Source organism: Syngnathus acus, chromosome 1, assembly GCF_901709675.1.
Source record: "Syngnathus acus chromosome 1, fSynAcu1.2, whole genome shotgun sequence".
Lineage (NCBI taxonomy): Eukaryota > Metazoa > Chordata > Actinopteri > Syngnathiformes > Syngnathidae > Syngnathus > Syngnathus acus.
Window position 1 is genome coordinate 3,580,822 of NC_051087.1, and position 20,938 is coordinate 3,601,759.

The 20,938-nt window shown below is 45.3% G+C and overlaps 1 protein-coding gene across 2 annotated transcripts; it reads right to left on the reverse strand.

Annotated features, from left to right (window-relative positions):
* Positions 1-212: 212 nt before the first annotated feature.
* On the reverse strand, positions 213-19,195 carry LOC119120199 (caskin-1-like). Of its 2 annotated transcripts, XM_037246862.1 has the most exons (22): positions 18,745-19,195; positions 14,561-14,612; positions 13,358-13,455; positions 11,364-11,509; positions 11,173-11,268; positions 10,067-10,188; positions 9,866-9,974; positions 9,244-9,352; positions 8,925-9,019; positions 8,705-8,819; positions 7,047-7,328; positions 6,556-6,654; positions 6,295-6,479; positions 5,979-6,060; positions 5,641-5,708; positions 4,995-5,102; positions 4,675-4,776; positions 4,406-4,544; positions 3,540-4,333; positions 2,629-3,235; positions 2,069-2,543; positions 213-1,834 (listed from the first exon to the last, which is right to left on the reverse strand). In XM_037246862.1, the coding sequence occupies exons 1-22, from the start codon at positions 18,836-18,838 to the stop codon at positions 1,750-1,752; spliced, it is 4,062 nt and encodes a 1,353-aa protein (XP_037102757.1). In that variant the 5' UTR covers positions 18,839-19,195; the 3' UTR covers positions 213-1,749. The 2 variants fall into 2 exon arrangements, with proteins under 2 accessions (XP_037102757.1, XP_037102767.1); XM_037246872.1 differs by lacking the exon at positions 7,047-7,328 and having other exon boundaries at positions 18,745-19,193.
* Positions 19,196-20,938: the final 1,743 nt, after the last annotated feature.

Here is a 20,938-nt window from a genome sequence, read left to right on the forward strand (position 1 = left end):
CATCAGATCAGTGATAGTCAATATGTAAACGTGGACACGTAGAAAATTCCATTCCCCTACATTGCGATGTTAATTTATATTCCATTATTAAATATAACAAAACAATCATTTGCCTTATCCCGTCTGTGTACAGTGAGTGTGATGGTCTTCCAAACAGATAAAAAATATAATCAAAACTTCTGTGGCAATTGAATTAGATCCCAAAAAGTGCACACGTTTAATCCTTACATTTATTCTGTTCACATCTGTACATGAATGCATCGCCATAGCAGAAAAACAAAACCTTGAGACCCGACTGTGGCACAGCTTTCACAACACATTCAGCCATAAATGTACAGATTTAATCAGCTAGCCTCTGATCCATAACCAATATTGTCATTATTCGCATATATCCGTCTCTCAAATATATATTTGGATCTTTTTCCGAAGGGCATAAAAATACGGGTGGGCTCTTTATTGGGGGACTTCTCCTGTGGAAATTGGGAGTTTAGAGGGAAGGAGCAAAGATGACTTCTAACAGCTTAAAGAAGGGCTTGCAAAAAATGCTTCTCAATGGTCATAAACCTATAAGCATCTTCTAACATGGATACACTGGGAGATTCATTAAAGTGAAAAAGTAGGCATACAACGACATCAGAAGAAAGCATGAAAGAACGCTACCAAGGCACAGAGAGATGCAGAGTAAATAAATAATTGACACCGGGTTGAAGGTGGGGCAGAGGCAGTTTCACTAACCGACAACAGAGGGCGCTCTAGCAGCTCAAACACCCCGATGTCTATCATGAACTATGCTGGATGTACCTTCTAAAGTTTTGACGATTATCTTTTCAAAACATTTTAGCAGGCCGAGAGGGTTACACCTTGTGCTTGTATGCGTTGTTGCATAATATTTCAATTTCGAGCAAACACACCACCAAAACAACCAGCAAGATTAAAAAGGGAAGTGAATGTATGTTTATTTGGGTTTTGCAGAGGTGGGATTAAGTCATACATGTCAAGTCTTAAGTCTGATCTTACTGAGCAAAGGCAAAGTCATTTTTTTTTGCTGTTTTTAACTGACAGATTTTATATACCGTAAGAGTCAAGTTCATTAATACCAAGTCAACATCAAGTCAAGTGAGTCCAAGTCCTCCACCTCTTGTGTTTTTGGTGCCCGCCCTGGGATTCCTGAACACCCATAGTTGCGATCACTGGCGTAAAAAGAGTGTGAATTATCAGGGGGAAAAAAGGACATTTCGTTATAGGGTGACACGCGCTCAGAACTGGACGACGACAACAGCAACAACGACATCAACGGAGAAACACATGATACACACACGCATACACGAGTTGGGAGCTTCAGTGGACCGCCCTCCTTCATCCACACATAAGAGAAGCAGGACAACTGCATTCTCTGCAGAAAAGTACACACACGGCCTATTTTGCATGATGGTTTTTTTTTTTTAACCCTCAACTGTCTGCTTCCTGTCTGTCTTCCTTTCCCCTTCGAGTCCATGTGCTTTTATTTTCTTCTTGTTTGAAGAGATGAGATCGATTGTGCTTCTCAGTCAGCTCGGAGCATCATAGGCCATGTACTGTGAGGTGTGTGTGTGTGCGTGTGTGTGTGTGAGCTCGGTGGGCATCATCACCCATCAAGTGAAGAACACCTTCTTGGACCCACGGGTGCAAACACACTCTTTTGCAGCCTCCGCAGCGGTTTCTCGACGCTACCCGGCGAAGGACGGACAGGAGGACTCGAAACCCGGGAGCTCAGTCGAGCATGGCGTCCAGTTGGTCGGCCAAGTCGTCAAACATGCTGCCGATGTCATCCAATATGGACACGGTTGTCTTTTTGCTGGAAAGTGGAGAAGGCAGAGTGGAGACAATTTGTGCTTGAGTCCGTGATGTTGCTTTTCAATAAACTGCAAAGTGCTGTAGGCCGCTGATCAAGTTTAAAGGCCAGAGGCGCTAATTAAAGCTGTGCTCATTTCAGAACACTTGTAACATCGTGCCCTACTTGTTCAATTCATCCAGTAATGAAATAGTTTTTCATGACGCCCCCCCCCCAAGATGAAGCCTGGCGACTTACTCATTTTGTGCATCGTCTTCTTGTATTTTGTGCTCGGCAGCCTGTAAAGCTGCCGCTGAAGACGCGCTGGTCTCCTCCAAACCATGTTGCGCCCCCTTCTCTTCCTCATTTTCCTCTTTGTGCTTCTTCTGCTCCCTCTCCTTCCTTCTCTCCTCCTCTTCCTGCACTCCCAGCAAGTCGATGGAGAGTCCAGCGATGGAGGAGCGTGGCGGTTTGACGGGGTGAGGAGACGGCGTGGAGGGACTCTGGGCGGGCGAGGGAGACGTAAGGGGGAGCCCCGGTGACAGGGACGGGGCGGAGGGGGTGTCGGGAGCGGGAATGGGGGAGGTTTTGGGAGTCGGCGAGGGGGTGGCGGCCGCGGGGCTGGTGGCCGCGGGGCTCACGGCGGTGGAGGCAACGCCAGCTTTTCCTGGTTTGGGTGCTGTTGGAGGGCCGCGAGGTTTGGGCGACACAGGAGGGGGAACACGCTTTGTCTCTGCCGTAAAAAAATAAGAAATACAAACAGTTTAGATCATAAATAACTAGCACTATATATCAAAATGTTCACATCGATGTCTCACCAGGACTGTTTGTCGTGTCAGCGCTATCAGGACCGGGTATAGGGACCCGTCGGGTCGGGGTTGGAGGGTCAGCTTGCGTCTTTCTCAGCGTCACTGAGGAAGGTTTGGGCGAGACCGGTGGCTTTAAGGACTTCCTGGCTTCCATCCACTCACAACTCTTCTCCGTCCCGTCTGATGCTTCCGACACGGGCCTCCGCCTCAGAACCACGCCACCGTTCTGCTGCTGGCAGCCGTCGCTGGGACTTTTCGAAGAATCTGATTGATTATTGCTTATTTGGCCTTCTGATTGCTCAGCCACGCGATGCCTCCTGCGTATTGTGTCGGAGCCGGTTGTCATGGTGACGACGGTGGGAGACACGGGCGCTACGGGGTCCGTCGGAGAAGGGCGAGGTTTCCTCCGAAGTGTCGCCGAGCCGTCTGAGATTTCGGCGGTGGAGGAGATGATAGTTGAGCGGGGCCGCGGTTCTGGACGTTGCTGAGCCGGTACCGGAGGGGCCTCCTCGTTGCCTTCTGGTCCACTGATGGTCCTGCGTCGATTCAGGACGTCATCATCTTCTGATCCAAGGCCGCCTGAGCCGGTCTGGCGACGGAGTGTCGGGGGGCTCACCTGTAAAGTACACTCCCGTTAAGATGAATGTGCGCACGCACACACACACACACACACACACACACACACACACACACACACACTTATATTTATGTATGTAACTCTAAAGGGTGGAGGAACAATATACGTGTGTACTTTTTGTTTTTGAGGAATTTTTGTGAGTTTTGGTGAACTTATTTCGACATCGGTGGAGGCAAACGGAGTACGTGACTTGGCAGCCTCTTGATCCACTTCTACCCAATCGGAAGCAAACTAGTGCTTGGTGGAAACGCGGTGAAACACGTGACAAAGACACACAAAACACCTGCAGGTAGTTGGGGCTGCTTCCCAGATTCCTCGGCAGGGTTTTGGCTCCGCTCACAATGGACGTCTCGAGCATGGCGGCGAGGCTGCGCACGCTCCCAGAAGCCCCCTCTGACCTCTCCAGGCCCGCCGACTCCTGAGCTCTTAAAGCCGAGCCCAGGCTGCCGCAGTCGCTGGCTCGCCTCTCTCTAAAAGTTGGCAGGCCGAGGAGCCCCTCCCCTGGTCCTTCTCCCTCCCCGTCAGGCCCGGTGATGGAAGAGCAGGACCGCTTGGGCGGCGTCGGCGGCCGACCTTTCCGGCGAGGGCGGAGTGTGACCGACGACTGGCTGCGGTTAACGGTGACATCGTTGGCGACCGCGGGGCTGCGGGCGGAACTGCTGCGGCACACGGTGGCGTAGCGCGAGTCTGTTTCGGGGCCAATCAGACTGTGAGTTCTCCGTCGCTCCTCCTCCTCGCTGGGTAGCCGGAGCGTCGGCACAGGCGAATCCGCCGCCGTCGCCTGCCGGGTGGAAGGTCGCGGGCGAGCCCTCGGAGAGGCCTGCTGGTTTTGAGCGTGCGTGGGGGTTTGTGGCGGAGTTTGCGTGGGGGAATTTTGAGAGACACTCGGGCGTGGTTTCGCTAACGGGCTAGAACCACCCTCCCGCTGTTTCCTCGCCTCTGTGCGGGGCTCCGAGACGCTGCCGCCGCCTGGGCTGGATGGAGGTGTGGACGGACTCTGTCGGGCCTCTGGACTGATGTTTCCTCTCTGTAAGTCCTTCAGTCTCCTCACTCCTAACATCAGCTTCTTCTGGTGGCCTGAGTGAAGACCAGCGGAGGTATGTCAAGAAAACATTTTCCAATATCCCACATGACTCAGTGGCACCTCACCAAGTTTGGAAATACCGATCTCCTGAAGATCCTCCAGGCTGATGTCGGAGATGAAGTCGATGTTTTCATAACCGTTCTGCACCAGGACCTGGTAGTACTGACTGAGACTCAAGTGAGAAAGGAAATCTGCCAAATTGCCCTACAAACAAGCACACACACAGTGAGACGCAAAAAGCTCATTTGTGTCAATCCTCTTTTGAATGTGGAGCGGCCAAAACTCCAGCGATCCTGCTCGTTTGCAATTTGCGCAGTACACGTGAGAACCTTACGGGCTTGTGGTCTGGCAGCCAATCCGCCGAGGGCAACTTGCTGATCTCCGACATTAACTTCTTCCGATGTCCTGGCTTCATCACCCCGATGGCCGTCATGTCCTTTGACGCAAAAAAAAAAGGTCAGAAATTTACCACAATCTTAACATGTCGTCCAGATTTGTGCATAGGTTGCGCAATATTATGTCTTGATAATCGCTAGTGAGTGTCCCCTGCCCTTGAGGGGTTTACATCATACTGCCGCGTCAGCTTTAATGACGGGTGGAGCCTTGACAAACAAATGGGGCGGTACATAAGGGGGGGGGGGGTCTTGACCTTACCTCAGGGGTCATGCGGCTAACGGTGTCTAGATCATATCCCGCCGTGAGGAAGTGGGTGGTGTAGAACTGCAGCTGAAACTCGCCCAGCCATGCCACCACTGCCTGCTTCTAGAACACAAAACACTGCTGCATGAACCTAGCGCAGAGACACAACTCACTACTAGCACAGAAACTCATCATTTGGGCCAGATATGTTTAGCAGAGCGAAAAAAAAAATGTCTCTGCATATCTAGATTGCCGTTATTGCTTTTTGTAAGTAGGGTGAACTGACCCTTTAAATAGCTTTTTGGCACACACGCTGAATGATGTCCGCGGTCGTGTCCGAGATAATTCCCTCATTTAGGGCTCCCTGCTCGATTCGGGATGTAATGGGTGAGCTGGCTCGGCAAAGTGAAAAGAAATGACTTTTCATTTTCCCCACCAACAAGGCACTTGAAGGCATTGCCCTCGCTCAATGTCGTGCCGAGATCACGGCAACAAATCACACTCGGCCGGTCTTGATTGAGGAGTTGATTAAGCCGAACACGGTTGACTTCCTCCGTGACTAAAAGACTTCTCTCTAATTATCTTTGAACTTAAGATTTAATCCATTGTGTGGAGAGCAGAACCATAAGCAAAGGAGAGAGAAAATAGGCCCAAAACTCACTTTCCCATCGTCTTCCTCGGTCTTGCGCTCGAATGGCCGCTGCTCGTGAACATTGGAAGTTGAAGAACCTTTTAGGGTAGAAAAATATGAATGTCAAAGCAGACGTTTGGATCATTGGATGATTAGAACAGACAGGTGGCCTTTGGAGAGATCAAATGATGACAAACCCGATCCACATCACATTGTGATGTTCTATTTCGGAACGTGTTTTATTTATGACAAATGTCCTGACTCTTCTGAATGGTTGTGGCGAATCACATCAGAATTCACCATTTGTCAGAACTGACTTTGAACAACAAAAAAATTGTGTTGTATTTTTGCAATACTTTCGCTCTTACTCGCTGATTGCTCGATGGACTGCGACTGCTCCAAGAGATGCTCCTTGGCTTTTACCGACTGGGACAGGACGGTGGCCAGGAGCTAAAAGAACACACAAACACTTTTGCTCCACATAAACAGATACACGCAAAGCCACTCAAAATAAAGTGCACCGAAGCCACAACAAGTACATCGGTAAAAGGTGCGACCAAGCCCGGTGAGTGACGTGGGTGTCAGTGAATGAGAGTGTCGAGTTGGCTAGCTGTTAAGTGGCTAACTGCTTAGCTAATCTGTGTGTTGAGTGTGGCACAGATAGATAATAAAGACATCTTGTACCTTGACCCCCTCAGCTTGCGCATGCAGGCCCGGAGCGTTAAGGCCATGCGTGTTGACCCCCGGCGTCGGTGCCGGATGAGGGCTGGGTGCGGGCGTGGTCAAGACGTGCGTGTTCCCCAAGCCCTGCAGGCTGCTGGACGACCTGGCGCTTCCGAGGCTGCCCACGCTGCCGCTGCGTTCGCCCCCTAGAGGTCGGAGGTGGCAAAACGCAGCGTCATTTGTAAGGTCAAAAATCAAGCGCGCACACACGCTGATGTTTACCTGCCAGCGGTTTGCGCAGGACCCAGATGTCCTCACTCGTGCTGCTCTGCTGGCCCAAAGTAGGAGAACCCTGAGGACTCAGCTCCGTGGTCCGTGAACCTGCCACACACGCAAAAGGACAAACACTTATGACCAAACACATTTCCGCGAACTTTTTTTTTTTCCCTACGATACACAAGCAAGAACAAGCATGTGTACCCGTTGGAATGGCATTTCTGATTAAATAAAAAGTGATCCATATGCATTGGAAATATTGACATTGTGGGGGAATTTCATTTCATTTACAAATGTACAACTATTGCTACGGCAACTAAAAATTGTTTGCACGCTATGAAGCCACGGGGGAGGATTTCAAAATCGGAACTCTCCGATTACTAATATTGTATTTTCCCCTCTCTGCCCGTTCAAAAAACTGACCTGAATATCAAATGTCTCTTATTGCCCAAGAATAAATCTTAAAAGGTTACTATGAAGTGTTCTACTGTATGTACCTGTCTGACTTTGCTGCTCCTGAGAAGTGGAGAGAGGAGTAGACAGAGGAGGAGGCGGAGGAGGAGGAGTGGAGAGAGAAGGCGGAGAGATGGGAAGAGGCACGTACCCGAACGAGGAGAAGCGAGGGAGGGATTGCCCGGTGGGGTGAGGGGTAGGAGGGGAGGGCAGGTGCAAAGGGAGGACCTTGGAGGGGGGGTACGAGTGTCCGTTGAGCGAGCCAACGGGACAGGGGTTGGGCCTGCGCAGCAGCAGCGTGTGGCACTGCTGGGAGGGGGACAGGCCTGGGCTCGGGCCAGGAGGAGGATGATGAGGAGGGGGGAGGAGGAGACGGACAAGAAATGCAAAAACAACAACACAACACGACAACTCATCAGCCCACTTAAAAAAAATAAATAAGAAAGTAAGAATCATCAGAAGAGAATGTATGAGAAAAAAACACGTCCTCGTGTCACCGCAGCAAGAGGAAAAGCATCTATCTCCAAATTGCGTGACTTTCCATTTGAGGGTCACTTCCTGTATGTGAGGTTTCCAATTAAGGTTTTTTTTTTTGTCAATCATTATCAATAGTCCAGCAATGTGAAAAATAATCTTGCCGTTGCACTTTTGTAACATTCCTTGGAAATCACAATGTCCTAGCTGTCCTAGCCACAACAATGTATATATTTACAGTGGACTTTTTTTTTTTTATAATAGAAACGGGAGTGTACACTTATAGAGATAGATGCTTTATTTTTTGTGACGTATGAACAAGCAGCACAAGCATGCACAACAGTAGCCTTCATCACTAAGCATCCTTCTTCATGTGAGCACACGGGTCACATGATCGCAAGACCAAGAATAGACTTTTCGTTTGACATGCGATGAAGCCGCGGGGAGCAATTGTGTCAGTAAATCTTGGCCCACAAACCCACTGGAACCTTCACAAAATGTGCTTGATTTGCAAATACCAACATTATCTGCCAACGTCAACCATTGACAAGCTACTCAACGTTTTGCTTTATCTTGCAAAAAAAAAGTCATAGCGTAAAGTCATGACGGCAGCAAACTTAACGTTTGTTGGCGATCCCTGTTGAACTTTACGGTAAAACTAAACAGAACACAACAAATCTTACAAAAGTCTACTAGCTTAAAGCTAACGGGGCTAACAAAACTAGCATATTTGAACTTTGTGATTCAGGCCACTGTCGAATTTTCAAGTTCATAGACTGTATCGTACATCTGGACAGTATGAATACATCAGATCTGAGCTTAGATTTAGGAGTATTACCATCACCAGTCGAAAAGTTGAATTGAGAGCTTTGGACACCACTTTTGGTCACTGGCGGAGCTCGGATTTTTTTCCTTGGGGGCTCCGCCAGTGTTATCGTTAACACAATGTCCAGTGGCGATTTACAGTCTATGGTTGCATTCACTGGGTAGGATGGAATAATAGGAGAAATATAAATGGAAAGGAAAAAGATGGGTTGAAGTGATGTTTTGGGTGGGAAAAGCTATGAGTCACATGTTAAAATGGAGCTTGTAAGCTGTCTAACTAATGATTAGCTAGAGCTACATAAAAAGGCCGCTGAGCACGCACGCGCGCACACACACACACACACACACACACACACACACACACACACACACACACACCCACGGCTGTGGTGCGGGTGTTCACCTGCCCTCTTGATGACTTCCACCATGTTGGACGGGAAGTAGCCCACGCGGTCATTTCCTGTGCGGTTATCGTGAATGCACCCTTTCCAACGGCCGTCCGAGTGCTGCTCCAAAACCTGCCGACGCAAACAAAGTCACACTCGGAGCGAAAATGGATCAATTAGCTGATGATTTGACACATGATGATTTGACACACGTATACTGCGGTTCATTTTTTGTACCGTAATAATGTCTCCCGATTTGATGTTGAGGCTGGTGAGGTCGTAGTTGTTGCAGTAATCCTTCAGCGCTCGCACCTGCATGGCAGCAGAAGCATCTACAAAACACAAGCACAAGCCGAGCAGAGAAGTGCTGAGGTGAACGGCAACGGAGATTTGCAATCTCACATCAAAGTGAAAGAAGACTGTCGTTTTCATTTTGTCCAAAACAACAAAATAGGAAAAAGGACTTGGTGCATCCTCACTGTGTAATTCCCAACCACACTAATGTAGCAAATGGTGAAATTTTACTTCCAGTCATTTGTGTTGAATTTGCACTCACCTCTGAGGAGTTGCTTGATCTCACGGCTGGCCTGAGTGGTGGTGAACTGGTTCACAATGTCCAGTGCGGTTTGACTCAGAGTGTTCCTCACTCCGGCACTGATCCCACTCTGAGTGAATAAACAACAGGAATGCACGATTACATTTTCTGTGCAAATTCTAATCAACCTAAGAACAAATTAAAAAAAAAAAAAAAAACTCAAGTCCTGCCACTCTATTTATTTTACAACGCTAAGAATTATATTCTTTCTTTCAGTCTTTCTGCTCGCTTGCCTGCATCTTTCTCCTTCCATTATGGAATGTTCATCCAGTCTCACATTTACTCAATGAGTCAGTGCGGCCTCGCATCATCCAAGAAGACTGACAAAAAAAAAAGCCCCGCGATGACATTTTGCGGCTAAAATTTCACCATCTCTCAAGCATGACTGACTTGTTTGCTACTCAGGCCGTTTTGCAGAAGTGGCAAAAAAAATAATAAAGCAGAAGAAATCTAAAGGTGCACCAACCAATACAATATAATGACAATAACAAATAAAAAGAATGACAAACATTTTTAACATATAACCCCTATAATATTATTAAATAAGTAGTACAGGTGAAGCAACTCCTTTCGACAGACTTACTTCCAGCAGGAGGCGCACTACCTCTGTCTTCCCACAGAGGGCAGCCTGATGCAGAGCTGTACCAGACTCGGACTGTCTGTTGATATCAATGCCGGCCTGAATCAGCAACCTGCAACGTGGATTGGAATCGAGCACTATCACATTAAATTGTCTTTTTACAGACAGTGGAGACTAAAAGTGTCATGAGTGACATTTTCAGACCGTATTACGTCCATGTGTCCGTTCTTGGCGGCGAGATGAAGAGGCGACACCCCGTTGGGGTCGGAGGGTTTGGGCTCCAGCATGGCGGCGCACATGTTGCTGCTGAGCAGGAGCTGAACCACCTAACACAAATATACCATGTTAAATTAAAAACGTGAATGAAATCACGCTTGAATTCACAATTGTTTCCGAATAGGCTTCAAAGTGCACAAAAGAGTAATTAGGGATGAGGCACGCAATTAAGTCGGCATTATCGTTTTGAACTGAATGTCTTCTAATGCTGCATGGGAGCGGTTTTACACTGCTAGTGATACAAATTTAATTTAAAAAAACAAGTTATGATTTTTGTTTGGACCAGATCAAAAGGTTGACAGAAAGCCATAGGGACCTCCTAAAAATGTTTATTTATGTCAGTGGTGCCTCGGCCTTCAGTGGGGATTTACCCAACTTAATCCATCTCTTAATACCAATCCCAGCGAAAAACAAAACAAAACATCATACTCCCCATAGATGCTGATTATTAAATGTAATAATGTGTCCAGATCGCCAGACATGTTTTGCTCGTTGAACTTGCTTGTAACTCTGCTCCGACGAACCAATAAATTTGAAATCAAATTGGTCCCATTGCTAATATAGTTTGTATTATGTCATGTAGCACTTCTGATTCTGAAAGTCTTGGGTAGATCTTCCCGTGTCAGAGTAACCAGTAAATTTGTAGATTTAAAAAAAATAATTGTTGAATATTTGCTGTTGCTAACTTTGTGTAATGACACCATCTAGTGGCTATAAAAGAAATTACACCTCATGACGTTATGAAAAGCAGACATATATTTCAACAAAAATTCCACATCCTCTCACAGGAACAGTCGTTAAAACATTAGATGGCTCCAACCTGCAAACGACATACCCTCATGTCCTCCGAATAAGTGGCGCTAACAGCTTGTGGCTAATGCTAGTGGGCTAATGTGGCTAACTGACGCACTAGCTTTATTTTCGTTTTTTGAGAAGAACAATAATGAAGTATATAAGCAGAGAAGGCCTTGCTGACCCTGACCACTCACCGGCAATTTCCTCGTGGCATATTTTTATTTTGCTTTCATACTCACTGCGACGCGTCCAAATTCACAGGCTAGGTCCAGCGGCGTTTTTCCCGCGGTGTCCGAGATACACGTGTTGGACTGGTGTTGCAGCAACATCTCCGACTGCAAAAACACAAAACGGTGCTTGTAAATGTCACGCTTCATCGCTAGAAAAAACAAAAAATAACACGCACGATACAGAAAATCACAAGTGTTACCCCATCATAGTGTCCGTGCTGAGCAGACAGGTGCAGAGGGATCTGTCCTTCGTCCGACTGTCCGTTGACGGACGAGCCCGCCTTCAGCAGCATTTTCAGTGGTTCAGTCTTGCCTTGCCAGGCGGCGTAATGCAGAGGACGCATCCCTACACAAACACAGGTGACACCCTTAAGCAAACACATGTCGAGAATATGAAGTCACAGAATTTCTGATTCCAAAGGTAATGCAAGTCGTCTACCAAATCATATTATTTATTTAAAACTGCTGTTTATTGTGACTCTTTTGCTTGGCACATTTTTTTTTTTTTGCATATATCTGACCTTTCATACCCCTGTACTGTAATTCTACAGTCATAGGAAAAAGCATTGCAATGAAAAGGCAACTTCCTTGGCGGAGGTAATAAAGATTCTCAGTCGGTAATTTTTTGCGGTGTTTGCTGTGAGGCGCATCAGATGATGCCTCCCTCGGGAATTGCCGTCAAATTACTTGTTCCACACTCCGTGACCCCGTTATTATAGCGCAGGAGTGTGAATGCTTCCGGGACCTCCAAGACAAACTGCTTCCAAGCAGGGAGGCCTGCAGAAGAGCTTGTGAATGAAAAAAAAAAATGTTTTGAACCAATTTGGCTTATTTTAGAGTGCACCCTTTAACACTTAGGAAAACATGGCTGTTAGTGTTGCTGCTGCTATATTTAGAAATATCCCCCCCCCCCCCCAGGAAGGATGTTGGCCCAGCTGATTGGCCACCTTCCAGGTTGTCCTTTTTTTCTTCCGAGGCAGGAATCAACAGGGTTGGTTGGTTATCTTGGCATCTTAAGTGGCATTTTATCTGCTGGCTGTCTTAACACGGAGAAGGCTAAACGCTTTCCACTGAAGGTGAGGTCCCATCCACTTTCTGTTTATGAAACATATAAATGACACTTGAGGTTGCGCTCGTTTTGGTTGGTCTAGTCTAAGTCGACTGTGTTGACCCCCACAACAGTTGCCATTTCTCGAAACCTTTTGATTCATTGTAGAATTAAAAAAATGCCTTGGACCAATAACAAACATGTTACCAGGCCCCTTACAGTTCCCGAGCCAGACTTTGGACCACTGGAATAGGGTCTATAAATCTAGAAATACAACAAGGACGTATACAAAGCCTCCTATATCACTTCAGGAATGCAATGCAGAAATAATTGATGGCTTCCTCGCAACATCTTCTGTGGTGAGCTACTCCAGGAGGTACAGCACAATGGAGGGGGATGGGAGCGAGGGGGGTCTGCGTCCGTTTAGAGACGCACCGTGTATGATGGCAGACTTGGGAAAAGGCAGTCCTCCATCCTAGGGGATTTATGTCTCCCATCTGCCCTGAGACTTCTGTCTTCTCATGTTCTGCCAAACTGCGATGGATGAAGATATTAGAGGAGGATGGCAGTGGGGGGCGAGGTGGGGGGGGGCTTGAGATGAAAAAAAAAAAAAAAAAAGAAAATCTGGGCTGTTCTCCTTCCTCTTGGCTCTCGCTCTCACTTCTGCTCTCTTGTTTGCTGTGCACACAAATCTGTCGTTTTGTACAAATATTATTTCGGGCCTCAGAAAGTTCACCGTTTTATTACGTAACAGGGCCTTGTTTTTCCTCTGTATTTATTGTCACATCTGCTTTTCACAAACAGCATCTACAATAGCGGGGGCACCTTTGGGGGAGCAGCAATAAAAACGTTTTAGATCTGGTGAAATAATATTTCTATTGTTTTTATTGTGTTACAGCAACCCGGGTTGGCCACAAAACACAACCACAAATCTGTGGTTGTCAGTTTTTATTCTTGTTTTTTTTTTTTTCCTGGGGCTGAAGTAAGTCCTCCTTGGCAGTAGTTGGCGCTATGCTACAACAGTTTGATGCCTCAGCGAAACATCATCAGCTCCAGAAAGGAACGTTTTTTTTCCACCATTGGCACAGTGATGTATTTGTTTGTCACAATGACATGCAATATGCAAATATATTTTTTTTTGGTTACCTTTATTGTCTTTAATGTCCACGGCTGCCTGAGCCTCCAGCAGCAGAGAGATCATCTCCTTATTGCCACTCAGAGCAGCATGATGCAGAGGCGACAACCTTCACACATACACAGATGATGTGAAAATGTTACACCTTAATACACACGCATGTGTAAGATCATAACTTGAAGCCGGGTTAATCTTCGGCGCAGAACAGCTCCACCCCTCGGCTCAGTGAAAGAGCGATGTCGCTGGGTGGGGGGTGCAAATGACCTACTTCCATTAATAAGCAATTGCTCTGCCCTAGAGCCTGGCATACACTCGTGTGTGTGTGTGAGTGTGTGTGAGTGTCTAATGGATCCCCCGTGAATATAAAAGCCGGGCCCTGGAGCTGAATCGACCAATCATCAGTCATTAAACATGCAGTGGGGACCGATGATGCGATTCCAATCAGCGTGTTAAAAAATCCCAAACCAAATGGAACACAATGACAAACCAAGCATACGCGCACATAAAGATCATCCAATCACAAAGTCTAAAAATAGCCTGAACTCAAGAGTTGTGGATTGTAGGGAACACTGACACACTATTTCAAAAAATGTCTACTCATGTAGCTACAGAGGTGGGAAGTATATATATAAATTTACTCTGTAACATGTACGGAACTTTTTAGATGAATTGCAGAGGCCGCAGTCGTTTAAATACCTTTGACTTTATCTTGAGTATTTTTTCTTAAGAAAAAAAAATGATTGTATAGACATATTCGACCTTACTTTCAGTTGACAGGAAGTGACAAAATGGCCGCCATTTGAGAAACAGGTCAATTTTACTGCTTAATTCTTATTCCACAAACACAATATAATCAGAACACCGTGTTTGAACTAGTAAGGGCAACTAGGACATATTATTGTAAGGAAAAAATGATTGTATAGACATATTGTACCTCACTTTCAGGTGACAGGAAGTGGCAAAATGGCCGCCATTTGAGAAATTCAGGTCAAATTTACTGCTTAATTCTTATTCCGCAAACACAATATAATCAGAACACCGTGTTTGAACTAGTAAGGGCACCTAGGACATATTATTGTAAGGAAAATATCTGACTTGTCCTTTAAGCATTCATTGACAATTTCAGGCCTGGTCTTCTGTCAAAACTTTCACATTAGCGATCACAATAGTATTGGGGGAAGCATTATGTGAATGAAGAAGCTGTTTCTCCTTACCCATCTGCATCCTGAATGTTGACGTTCACCCTCTTGGCTGCTCCGAGGAGCTCTGAAACGCAAGGAGAATTGTTATAGAAATAGTCTACATTTCAATATATGAAAAAAAAAAATACATTAGGGATTCATGTATTCTCGGCTTTACATATTCATTTATTCCCTGCAGGTTTCCGGAACGCTGCAGAATTTTTATGCCCTTTGAGGGCCGCAAAACATAACAGCGGTTCTTCCGGAAAGGGGTGAGCTCAGAGCAACTGAGCGATTGAATGGAAGCATAAAGTCACAGTGAGGCTGTGAAGGAGCCTGCGGGGTCACTGCAGCTTGTGAATGACAACTAGTTGCTGTAAAGACTGTAAAGGCCAAAAATTCAAGTGTGAGGGGAAAATCTTAGAGCAGCTATTTTGTCCTTACCAGCAGGCTAGGCTGTAAGAAGTCAAGAAGTGCAAATGAGATTTTCGGGTTATAATAGTCTGAGATTTTTTTTTTTTAATATTATAGTTCATTTTTGTTTTGACTTTTTAGTTAAATTTTGGGAAGGGTAAGTGCCGATACCAGGTGTTGGTACCGTGCTGAAACTCGGCATCATTTCAAGGTATCGGTACTCATGACGATGTCCGATACTAGTCTGCTGCCCTCTTGTGGACATACAATAGAAAATTAATTTCAAGCAATTTTAAGTAGAATGATAGAAAGAGAATTAAAATGATATGTAATTGTTTTTTACTGGGTGCGGAGGGGGTTATATATCAAAAGTACAGTGGTATTGGTACTTGGTATCGGTATCACTGACTACTCAAATGTTCCGCACTCCTACTAGTATTGGTCTAAAAAAGGGTTGTAGAAAATGCCAAATTCATTTCAATTAGTTTTAGAGCAAGTTGGTTAGTTGTTATTTTTTTCTGAAATAATAGTTTCGTATTATTATTATTATTTGTAATATTGAGCAAAAATTATTATTATTTGTAATATTGAGCAAAAATAAATCACATATTGTTATGATTACTATTATTCGAATTTGTCTCAACGTATCCTAAAGTCAAGGATGGAAAAACAAAAGTGTTTTCCAATTTGCTGCTGGCAGATGTGGGTTTATCTTTGCAAAAAAAAAAAAAAAAAGCGCAGCGTGACTGCGTAAGGTATTTAGTATTTGATTTTTTTTTTTTCCGCATATATATTCCTGATGTTTGGGTGAGTGTGCATGGAAGTGATGTAAGTGTGCGTGTGGCGATAACCTTGATCTTTGAAAGCACATAAGAAGGATGAAGACACCAAACTGCAGCAAGGAATGCTCACACACACACACCCAGAGTGCTGGTTTGGTTCTCTGCGTCTACTTTTTTTTTTTTTTGGTCAAACCCTCATAATCCATGCACCAGGCCGTAATCTGTAGCTGTTCTGTAATCTGGGCAAAAGCTTTTCCCCTTCTCTCCACATCCCTATCTGCACTTCATCCCTTCATCCTGCTCTCACACTCTAATTTCCCCTGTAATTTGCTAAAGAGTGGCAGCTGATTGGTGGTTGTGCAGTTCTGTTTACACTCCGCAGCTGACAAGCGTGCGCGTGTGTGTGCGTGTGTGTGTGTGTGTTTGTTTTCGCCCTCTCTACTGCCATCACTCTTGGATTAACTGTAAAAAAAAAAAAAAAAGGCGCCATCCCTTCCCCCCAGTTGGACTAGCAGCGGAATCAATGAGTACAGATATCTGTGTCAACGTCAGACTGTCAGTTAGTCACAGAAGCAAAGCAGCCTGCATCAAAAATAACTAGTAAATAGGATTTTTACAAATTTATTTTTATTAAGTGATTGCTTTAGGGATTGGGAATATTAACATAGACAAATAGTATGAATAAAATAATTTATGCGTACATTTTAAATATAGAAATATATTTAAATATTTTAAAATATATGAATTAGATTTTCGGAGTTTAAAAATACTTCATTAATTTAGTACTTATCCAGTTTTCATTTATTATCTCATTTAAAAAAATGGTGTGGTTATTTATTGTCATGAAAAGTAAAAATAAATATTAAGAAAATAAACCATTTTGCATGCACTTTCAAATTTTTCCTGGTGATACATTATTGAGCATTTTCTGCAATTAATTTTCTCATAATCAGTGTCGTGCGGAGTTCAAAATTCCTATATGTTAATTTTAGCCATGACGCTGCAACTGAGACTCTGTTACCGTGGCAACCGCTCGACGATTGCATATGCAACTCGCATACCGTCGGCCGCTTGGCTATGATCTGATATTCCTGCAACAAACTGATCTCGCGCGACAATGCGCTAGAAATTGCCCCGACTTAATTCGCATTCAAGGCCAATGAGCTTGCTGGCGGGCAACTTTTAGGAAGAGACTCTCAGTCTCAAGACCATCTTCTTGAGATAGGAAGTGCTGGGGAGTGAGCTTCTCCTGGGTCTTCATTACCAGGATTTCTCAAGTTCTGTTTCACCTCTGTCTGCACATTTGCACACACGTGTAAAAGCAAGCTGAGGCTCACACAATGTGTCAACGTTATTTACGGCAGACTTAAAGGGAAAGTCTAGCCAGAAAATGCTAGTCTAAGCATGATATTGATTAATATTGTGTTTGTGGAATGTGAATTAAGCAGCAAATTGCACCTGCTCCTATCCATCTCAGGGGGCGGCCATTTTGCCACTTCCGGTCGATTGAAAATGACATCACGGTTGCTCAGGGCTCAGCTTGCAAATGTAACATGATTTTGGCTTCTCACAATCATGAAAACATTTTAAGAAAATGTGCCATTTAAGTTCCTAGTAGTAAAATGACCCTGAAACACCCTTTGACGGATATAGTAACATTCAAAGTTACAGGCGGGTTGTCATTTCAATTAAATTCAATTCAAAATGGCAGGGTTGAATATTTTGTGGATATTTACATACTTACTGAATCAATCGGAGCATTGAAATGAACTCAATAGTGAATCAAATGAAAACACAACCCAACTCAAAATCAAACTGTAAAGAATAAAAAACGAATCAAAGACTCAAAATCGAATCAAATCGTGAGGTTCGTAACTCATTCGCTCCCAAAGCCAGATTTGTTTTCAGACGACATTAAATCGACGGTAAAGGGTCTGAAAAAGGGTCTGGCGCTGAATCCAACCCGATTAATCAGAATGCATGTCGGGCCGGGCCCTAGTAACGACTCTCTAGCCAATATTAATATTCCTGACTGCACAACCTCTCCAATGAAGGCAGAGAGTTGCAGTGATCCTCCAGCAGTGAGGCCTGTTTAATTATTCAGACGTAAATCCGCTCTCCTGTCGCGTCGCACACCTTCCATCACTCACCCTTTAACCTCTCATCGTGACTTCCTTTTTTTACCTTTCCTCCATGCAGCCTCCCAGCTTACTCGCCCTTCCTTTCCTCTCTCTCTCTCGCTCTCTCTCTGTCAGCACACACAGTGGACTGAACACTCAGAGCTGATTTGCTCTGGCATTTGAGGAGAAGCATTTTTCTTCACCGTGGCACTGCTGGCTGAGACGAGTGCAGAGGAGAAAGGGGACTGTGGGGCCCAGCCCAAAGGAGGCGAAATATAACAGAAAGGAGATACGATTAAAAGGCCAGGCAAGGCGGAGAACACGAGTTAAGGAGGAGGTGAAACAGGCGAGGCGGCGTAAGGCTGCGTTGGCAAGACTGTAATTGAAATCTAATTATCACCTCCAGCCCTCAGATGACACCCCGTCAACAACTCTCGGGCACGTGAGCGCCGGCGTCGTCACGTGCGCTCTCGTCATCATCACACTATTACCATTAACATCTGGCGTCTTTACACACCAATAATCCCCCTGTCCCGAGAGCAGTGGGAGGACCTTGATGCACTTGCATCTCACGCACGCACACACACATGCACACACACGACCTGTGTATGCAGTTTGTCCAGAAATCCCAGAAATATCTTTGCACGCGTGCAACGTCATCACTATGATGCTGACGTCACAACATACATACAGGCATCCTCCCATCCCCTCGTTCCTCTCAAACAACACATCCTCTGTGTATGAGGCTACTTATGCGTAAATGCAAAAAAATCATTCAAGTGCAGTTTATGTCCATTTCAATTATCTCGGGTGCAACGTCACACACAAATGACAAACATTTATACTTGGCGCGCGCGTGTGTGTGTACGTGTGCCAAAGAGGTTGTCGGGCATCTACTCACTGGCTTTCCCGGGCCGAGGTCTCTGCAGGAGGCGCTGAACTGTCAGCAAGTCCTCGGTCTTGACGGCCTGGAGAAGCTCCTGGTCCTTCCCCATGTCCTTCACTCCACGTCCCGCCGCTCTCCTCCGCCGTTAATCCGTGCTACATCCCGTCGCCGCTCGGGGCCTCCCTCTGGAGCAGAGGCGCGCGAGGGAACGAGGTGCAGCCCGGGGGACAGAGATGCTCCAATTCGGGGCCCAAGCGGTCCGCCACCGATTCCGCTCCACGACTGCCGTCCCTTTCAGCGTTTCGGCAATTCGACCCGCGTGTGTGTGAGTGCGTGCGTGGATTTCACCGGCTGTACGCGGCGGTGGAGCTCTCGAGCGCCCTCCTCCCAGCTCACGTGTCACGCACGCGCAGGAGGCGCGCGCTCCCTCCTGGCGCCAAAATGATGGACAGGCACGCGCACGACAGGAACACGCGCCACGCCAGTTGCTGTCATCACCTGACCTGAGTGCCTGCGAAATAAATACAGCGGGTGGTTCTGAGTTCTAGTTTTTCCGTCAACACGTTCGTAACTCAAAACACTCGTATTGACATGAATGAAAGCCTTCCCTGAAACATTTTTCAAATATGTTGAATTGTGAACGCGGGGATGATTTTTAAAGACCCAGTTTGGTTTCTACGCTTTTATTTTGGGGGAAGAAGGGAAATACTGTACACGTAATTACTAGTCTGTGACATTATTATCTCAAGAAATAAAAATGACACAGTACATAGAGAGGAAAATACTCCTGTTACACAAATTAACATTATGATTGGGTTCCAGTAACCTTATTGTTACCCCCCAACCATTTCTATGCACAGCACATTAACAAATTATGTTTTTCTGCCCCCTAGTGGACAATACGGCTGCAATAGAGCAGAGGTTTTAATTGCGTGTATACAAATGAGTTGGGTCTCTGGAGTGCCTTCCCACCCATCGTGTGTGAAATTCAACAGACAAATAAAACTTTGATCTGCCTTTTTCTAAAAATGTGTAAATGAGCGAGCCGTTCTGCATTAATTTTCATAAAAATCGCCCCCATAGCAATTTCTCAACGCAAAAATGAGGTGACTACTTATGCGTGGTGATGTGTCGATGTCCCACATACTTTGTAAGCTGCAGTTTTTCCATCCTTGGGGTATTTGGAGAAAAGCATGTCACAACACATTATTGAGTCACCGGGAAACTGTAATAAATGATTAAAAAGTATTTTAGATAATCCTTTACTCCTTGAATTAGTTGTACATCAAAGAATGGAAGTCTTCATATACTTCAAAAGTGCACATAATGTATTAGTACAGAGAACATTTCTGTTAAAACAAAATACTAATATACCGTTTTTTTCCGTGTATAATACGCCCCCATGTATAATACGCACCCTAACAATGGCATGTTGATGCTGGAAAAAAGCCTGTACCCATGTATAATACGCACCCAATTTTTTTTTTTTTTTTTTTTTTTTTTTTAAAGTCCCAATGATCGTCACACACGCAGGGAGGCAATGGGTCCCATTTTTATAGTCTTTGGTATGGTCTTAACTAGGCTGGATGTATTTTTTTTTGTTGGCGTTGATTTCTCCGACTGCCCGTAAAGGCACCACCGCGATCAGATGAAAAGAGAGGAAAGTGACGTGCGCACATGTGAAAAAGGCGGCTCTGTATGGGAGAGACGTTGAAGAGGAATAAAAACACCCTTGGAAACCAAAACTTGCCCCTCGTCGTGACTCGGAGCCGCAACAAATGTTTCGGATTTGTGTAGGGTACATTGTGACAGCAAACGAGCAGGTGATCGAGCAAGCGTCTGATACGGGAGCATTGCGTTCGTATGGAGCGTGTTTGAAGTGAACAGCAGAGACGAAAGGAACAAGGAAAGTGTTGTGAAATAAAATATTACCTGTAATACGCATTTTGTTATTTGCTGATTGTATTAAACTATCACATTCATTGTCAGTCAAGAAGAGAAGAGGACTATTATCCCTTCTTTGACGAAATGACCAGAGCACAGTACAAACACTATTGTTCTTTCGGTATTTATTCAACCCACATTCTTTCACAACATGACAAGAAGAGAACAATACATAAATCAATACTCGTACCAGTACCATGAAAAAAAAAGAAAAAATAATTAAATTAAAAAAAAATTTTTTTTACCCATGTATAATGCGCACCCC